The following is a 7,237-nucleotide window of genomic DNA, read 5'->3' as shown; positions in this document are numbered from 1 at the left end:
CAAAAAAAATCTCATTAAAAAAATCAAATGGGATTTGTTTACTCCTATAATATATATATGTTTAAAGAAATATATTTTTTAAATATATGTTAAAAATATATTTAATTCTGGCTTCATTTTAAAAGTATCAACAATCCCTTTCAATGATACAAATTTTATAAAAATCAAATTTGTTGATTGAGAGTTACAATAATTTTATAAAAATATGATTGAAAAAGTATATAAGACGTAACTGATATCAAATTTAAATGAAATATATGAGGAAGAGCAAAATAGAAATTTAAAGAAAATTCTTGGTGCTAGAGACTATACTGTGGGGTCTTCCTTCCAATTTGAAGACTCACATTGGGATTAGAGGAATCTGACTAGCGTTACTGGTCAGTAAGAATTTCACTCTCACAAAAGGTTCTTGGTGGGCTGTGGCATTCTAAAACATGATCCAATGCTTCAGGGTTGTAGTAGAGGATAAAATTATATGAACTTAAAAAAAAAAAAAAAAAATTCAAAATAGATTTATTTTTCACAATTGGATTTCAACTATAAGTATGCCAGTTACATGAAAATTCGGTAGCCGTTCATTTTCAAAACCTTGGATCAAGTTTAAAAAAAAAAAAAAAATTGTTTTTCGATTTTTTTTTATATGAGTTTTTAAAAGCAACTTAGAGGTCTGAGGTGTTGGATTGCTAAGGTAGTAATCCATTTGAGCAATCCAAATGGGCAAAGCCCAGATAGGACCCGATCCGGTTTTATTAAAAAAATGAAAAAATATTTCTCAGAAAAACAATAATGTTCCCGTTGTTCATGCAAAGCCTTAAAAGTAAGAAAAAGGTGAGGTGGAGGACCACAGACAACTGCAGCAGCTTAAGATGTACGGATGTGTGGTTGCATCCACTTTAAGGAGAACAATTGGATATTACATATTTTTTTTTTTTTGATTTCATGAAAACAACTCTTTCTTGTTTTTGTCTTCTTCTTTTGTTAGGTTTATGTCATTTTAGATGTTATGTTTCCCTATTCCTTCTTTTACAAAAAATAAAAATAAATATTGGGCTCCAAATTTCATGATAAACTTTTTATTTTATTTTATATTATTGATACTTTTCTTTTACTATTTTTATAATTGTAAGTAATTTTTAATTACCCATAATTAAATAGTTTGATATTTGATTGATAGTTTTTACCCATTTTCTTAATTATTCACCAAATTCTTTTGTTAATGGAATCGTTTTTACGACTTTATAATTTAAATGAGAAACTTTTAACTCCCAAAAGTCATGTATTTTTTCCAATCTTTTTTGTTAGGCTTTATAATGATATACACATGGATCCACTTTACGGTATAGCAACAAAATACCCACAAATAGCAAATTGTTGAAAATATTTGCAATTACAACATTTAACAATGATTTGTAGATGACCAAACAGGATCAGGAGGTGATTGGATGAGAATTTTTTACACTAATTTGGTCAATTTCCATGGGTGGACTGCCCATGGTGTCTATTTGAAGAAAAGGAAATAAGATTTTCTCATAAATTTTCAATATTTAGCCAAACAACGAGCGATTTATTTCAAAGATCAAATAGTGATGCCTTAGTTGTCATCGTCTACATCAGCAATCACTTATCCGTCCCCAAACATAGTACCAAGATTCATCAAGATTGGTGACCCAAGTCCAAATGATTGAGCCATTTTTATATATTTTTTTTCTTAAAAAAAGAAAAAGAAAAGAGGCTATTGAAAGCCCAAAATTTGAATATGAAACTTACATAATTAATTAAAAACCTCAAATTACTTTACAAACAAACTCATAATTCGAATGAATCATCTTCTTCTAACACATGGGCTGCAACAACTTCTTCTTCATCATCAATCACTAAGTATGGATTCTTTTCAATTGGCTGAAAATTATAGAAAACAAATACATAAAAAGCTAGACTTGCACCCTCGCTCGCAGCTGGAATAATCCATTTGAATTTGTAACTAAAAGCAGCACCAATGGCATAAACAATCACTCTAGTGAAGTACATGTACCCCACGACGACAACATAAAATTGCTTAAAGAGTGTTAACTTTGCAAGATTCCTAGCCGCCTTTCCATCGATCTTTGATGCCTCTCTTAGGCTCCTAATTGACCAAATTATAGGGAAGAACACGGCACAACAACATACGATATCGATCAATAAGAAGATTTGGTTCCAAGTCAACCAGTCCTTCGTAGCTGGACCGGTCTCACCAATCACAGCTGAAGCTAAATTCTCTAAAACTTGCAATGGTATTACTATCATCAAAAGTTTTTTCTCCCTTTCTTGTAAGTAGGGCTTCAAGAAAGACCAACCCGTGCCGATGAGGATGATTACAGTGAACAGTGTTATGCCTGTTGAAAAATGGAATATATATATAACAATCAAAATAATTTGTTAATAAAACAGAGCACGACACAAAATTTATGGGGTTTGGTAAGATTACCTATGTCCACGAATAATGATGAGATCCTTTCACTATATCTATGAAAATTATTTATTTATTTTTATCAACGCAATGACTTCTCAAGAGGTCACCCATCTCAGTACTACTATCGTCCTAGCACACTTAACTACGGATTTCTCATGAGATCCAATAAGCCATGAAAATTATGGTTGGAATCCCTTAATGTCACTTTTTTATTTATTTATAAATAAACTAAAAATTCCCTATGAAACCCTAAAACAAGTTTTTTACAAAAATATAAATTCTAAAATGGTAGAATTATACCCTTAGGTAGGATAGTTTCTCGGGGTACAATCCCTTCTACCAATGTAATATCATGAACAAAATATAAAGTTATCCAAAGGGGTTGGCTTAGTGGCGATCCTCACGAAGGGTAGGTCTAAGTTTTAGAAACCCCACGAAGCAATGAATTCCTTGGGATCACCCTCTATGGTCCGATTGACCCTCGACTCAATTGATTGCACATAGGACTTTCCGAGGGGAAAGGGTGGGGATAACCATGATATAAAGTTACCACCAACAGAATACAAGGCACAAACATGGCAATACCTTTAAAGAACCCGAAGATGTAAAACGCTACGTCCCAACCATGGGGAGTCCCTGTTCGTTTAACGAATAACTCATCTTCAGCTGCACATATGATCTTCAATGCCTTGAAAAGGAGTAAAGCAGCCATGATTAAATGAATCTTATCGATTGTTCGCCTTTGTTTGATACAGACATAGACCCATACCACGAAAAAGGTCGAATACACATAAAACAAGATAAAATACAGTTTGGGCAATTGGGTTTGGCCTTCGGGAAGGAAATTCTTTGTGTCACCTTCCACATTGTACATTTCAGTATGAACATCCATAGAGACTTCGAATTCGGGTTGACAGTTTCCGAAAAACAAACTATATTCATCAGGATCATCAACGACAATTGAACTATTGTAGGTAGAATGGACAGAAAGTTGTTCGAATTTGAAGATTAATTTCACGTAACGACTTGATACGACACAAAAGTGCTCGGTGTACTCGGATTCATTCAAGATCTTTGAATATGAATCCTCTTTTAATAGGAAAAATCCCATGGAAGATGGGTCTAGTTCTGAATCTTTTTGTATAGATTTCCATGAGACACCTTTGATTGATATGGAGACATGACCATCTTGCGCGAACCCAAATTGTTCGAATAAGATCAAGGGCCTCGAATCGTCGATAATGCGAGTATCTTTGATCTCTGAAATTGAAAATGGGATGATTGAGATTATGTAGATAGCATAAAACAATTGAAGTATTTGATGATTGACATTATGATGGAGAATTGTGAAGAAATGAAGATTGCCCATTGTGTGATTTGGTTTGAATATCTTAAATTAAAAAGCTCAAATGAATGAATTTGATAAACAATTTGGAAGTATTTGGAGATTTGGATGTAGTTTCACTATCATGTGGGTTTGTTTGGGTCGTCAAGAGTGGTGGTTAACAGTAAAACAGAGGAACGGTTTGAATGGCGTGGATTTGGGAGAGTTTGGAGAGCAAATATTTGACACGTATTTTTTTGTGAATTAATTTAGTGGAAATTATTTGATGGACTCGAGTTGTGGTCTACAATCAAAAAATGGGATCCAACCCATGGTTCTTGAACATATTAGGGCGGATTAGAAGATAAATCCAGATTCAACCCGAGTTCAATTCAACCCGAACATTGGGCTTAAGTTCACTTACCGAAGTTCAACCCGAGTTTGACTTTCTAAAATCAGGTTGTGATCGAGTTAGTCTGAATTAGGTAAATTTTGGATGATTTGATCTCGTGGAATAATCTTAATTTTAATTTAATTAACAAATAAATTTTATATTTCAAAAATAGAATTACTAGTAAATAAAATGGCATACAATTGTCAAACTCAAATCCACCATTGGGAGAATATTTAGGCAAATCATATTAAATCAAAGTTCGCATAAATATTAACTTATTGCCCACAAGTTATAATAATAAGATGGAATAAAAAAATTGAATAAAATATTTATCGGGTTGGGGTTGAGTCGGGTTGTTTATAATCTCAACTCAAATGGAAATCGGGTCAAGTTCGGACTAACATGCGCAGGTTGCAGCCCTATAACATATCGGTCTTGGGATACTCTCACACTCGCCACATTTAAGTGCCAGATATCAAGCTATTGTGTTTCATGGGAAAGCGAGACAGCCAAACTGAACACGTGTGATACCTTGTAACTACGTGTAAGTTAGAAGGATAGTAGTTGGTGGCATAACCTACATTGAAGAGAGACACGTTTAGTGGTGTCACTATGTTCTTTGGTCCTCTCTCTCTCTACATATAGCTTCACCATCTCCATCTATCATGCTTCTTTCACATATAGAGAGAAGAAAAGAAGCTAAATCTGGTGAGTTTGTAGAAAGAAAGAGAGAGAGGTGTGATGGCTACAACAGTAGGAAGAAATATAGCAGCACCATTGTTGTTTCTGAACTTGGTGTTGTATATATTGGTCATTGGGTTTGCTAGTTGGAGTCTTAACAAGCTCATCAATGGCCAAACTAACCACCCTGGTAACACTTTTTTTTTCCCCTTTTTAATCTACTTGGTAACTTAGTTTGATAACAAATCTCACTCATTTTCTTTTATTATTATTTTTTTAATTTAGGTTTTTTTATATATTATCCTAGGATTGTGTTACTGAGCCCGTTTAATTATCGGACCGAGTAGGCCCCATTGATGTTTAGGGCTGGGATCAGGATTTGTAATAAAATTGATCCAAGAATAATATAGGAAAATTAACTATGATACAAGCACAAATTAGGAAAATTTGCTTACAATATTACTAATCAGGTTCCACAAATCATAACAAGTATTCTGAGTTTTGCCCGTCAAATACCCGGTCAGGTAACATACTAATCAACATAAATGGGCCCAAATACTTGTAACATTGGTGGGTTTTTATTTGTCTCGTCAGTATGGATGGGCCAACCTGGAATGGGGTCAGTAGGCCCGATTTACATAAGGCTAGGCCGGCACACTGACAGCCCTGGGCTGAAGTTGTGTATATTTTGATGTTTTCTATGCATAGTGACAAAAATCTGTGATTTTTTTCCATAAATCGTGATTTTAAATTTTATCAATTAAATCGTGATTTTTTCAAAAAGTCATGAAGTTTTTGAAAAAAATATTTGTCTTCAAAAATCATGCATTATATTTATTTTTAGTATTTTTAAGTGTTATTTTATCGTTTAGTATGTGAAATACATTTTTTTTTTCTATATATATATATTTTAATTTATCCATCTTTTTTCAAAGCTTTCTATTACTGAATTATTCCCGAATCCCGAATTTGTTACTATGTTTGTATAATTTCTTATCTCCATAAGATGAATAATAAATTTTGCTTTTGATGGTAAAAGTATTTGGAGGGAATGGCGCGACGATGTACTTTGTGTTGTTTTCGCTATTGGCGGGAGTGGTAGGGGTGGTATCAAAATTTGCTGGTGGAAACCATATTAGGTTTTGGAGGAATGATAGTCTTGCTGCTGCTGCTTCCTCAGCTCTTGTGGCTTGGGCCATCACTACCTTGGCTTTTGGGTAGGGGGCTTGATTTATTTATTTTAACTAGTTGCTCCCTAGTTAATTAGATGTATTAATCTTGGCTCCCTATTTGCATTATATATTTAAGCTTTCCTCCTTTCTCATTTGAGTAACAAAATGATGTATGATGGTGTAGGTTGGCATGCAAGGAGATAAATGTAGGTGGGCACAGGGGATGGAGACTGAGGGTGTTGGAAGCTCTCATGATAATACTAACATTCACACAACTTCTCTATCTCTTGCTCATCCAAGCTAGTTTCAATAGTAGCAAGTATGGTCCTGGATACCGTGACACCGACTATGGTGCTGAAGCCGGTATTGATCCAGCCCACAAAGGAGGAGGTGTCGCTACCAGAACTATGGTCTAGACTCTTATCATCATCATCTTTGTTATGTAGGTTTGCTGTGTGTGTGTGTGTGCATGTATGTGCTATGGCTCTTCTGTTCTGTGTGGTCTTGTAAGTTTTAGTTGGGGTGGTCCTTAGTTTAGGTAGCAATTAAGAAGTTATTCACGACTTTTTGTTTTTCTAGCGCTAGGTACTCTCTTCTTTGTGTCTCAAGAAAGTGTAGAATCCAATTTTTGTTTTTATTTTGGTTTTATAAGCTTTTGTTTGTTAGCTTTTTTATGTTTTCTGCCCATAATTTTTTCGTGAGGGCCCCAGAAAAACAAAAACGAAATAAAAAACTATGAAAAGCACAAGTGTTTCCGCCATCGGGAGGTGCAAACTGCAATGCAACCAACCAAAATAGTTGTTGCATTAATCCATAGACATATATGAGATGCCCATCATGACTTGTGCGTGTTGCCCACATGGTTTTAAATTGAGTCCGAGACACAACTATCTCGTCTACCTCGTCTACGATACATTTTGGTATCTTGTTTCAACGAGACCACTTGAGCAACAAACTTATCAAGTCGGTTTGGGCTCACAGTGAGCATTTCATGCCCAAGGTCGGGTTTGGGGGGTTGAGTGCATCACGCATGCAGCGTGTTGAGCCTCGGTGCATGCACCATGTCACAGGGGCCTCAGGGGTCTCGGGGATGTATCAAATGGGATACTAATAATACTAAATTTTGTTCCCAAATTTTGGCTAATTGATTACTAAATTCTCAATATTGAGGTTGGGCTTAACAGCCTAAACATTTTTATAAAACCCAATTTTGA

The 7,237-nt window shown here is 34.7% G+C and overlaps 2 protein-coding genes across 2 annotated transcripts; one reads left to right on the top strand and one right to left on the bottom strand.

Moving 5' to 3' along the window:
* Window positions 1-1,802: 1,802 nt before the first annotated feature.
* LOC147403328 (protein CANDIDATE G PROTEIN-COUPLED RECEPTOR 7-like) lies at window positions 1,803-3,928 on the bottom strand. Its single transcript, XM_086437650.1, has 2 exons — window positions 3,038-3,928; window positions 1,803-2,375 (listed from the first exon to the last, which is right to left on the bottom strand). Exons 1-2 carry the CDS (start codon window positions 3,819-3,821, stop codon window positions 1,807-1,809), a joined length of 1,353 nt encoding a protein of 450 aa, XP_086293776.1. The 5' UTR covers window positions 3,822-3,928; the 3' UTR covers window positions 1,803-1,806.
* A 901-nt stretch (window positions 3,929-4,829) lies between these two features.
* On the top strand, window positions 4,830-6,688 carry LOC147403327 (membrane protein PM19L-like). The gene is made up of 3 exons (XM_086438865.1): window positions 4,830-5,041; window positions 5,891-6,068; window positions 6,208-6,688. The coding sequence occupies exons 1-3, from the start codon at window positions 4,912-4,914 to the stop codon at window positions 6,437-6,439; spliced, it is 540 nt and encodes a 179-aa protein (XP_086294991.1). The 5' UTR covers window positions 4,830-4,911; the 3' UTR covers window positions 6,440-6,688.
* The last annotated feature ends 549 nt before the right edge of the window (window positions 6,689-7,237 follow it).

The sequence above is a fragment of the Akebia trifoliata genome, chromosome 4, assembly GCF_017979445.1.
Source record: "Akebia trifoliata isolate Shusen 1 chromosome 4, ASM1797944v1, whole genome shotgun sequence".
Taxonomy (NCBI): Eukaryota; Viridiplantae; Streptophyta; class Magnoliopsida; order Ranunculales; family Lardizabalaceae; genus Akebia; species Akebia trifoliata.
Note: the sequence above shows the minus strand (reverse complement) of the source record. Positions and strands in the feature narration are given on the sequence as shown.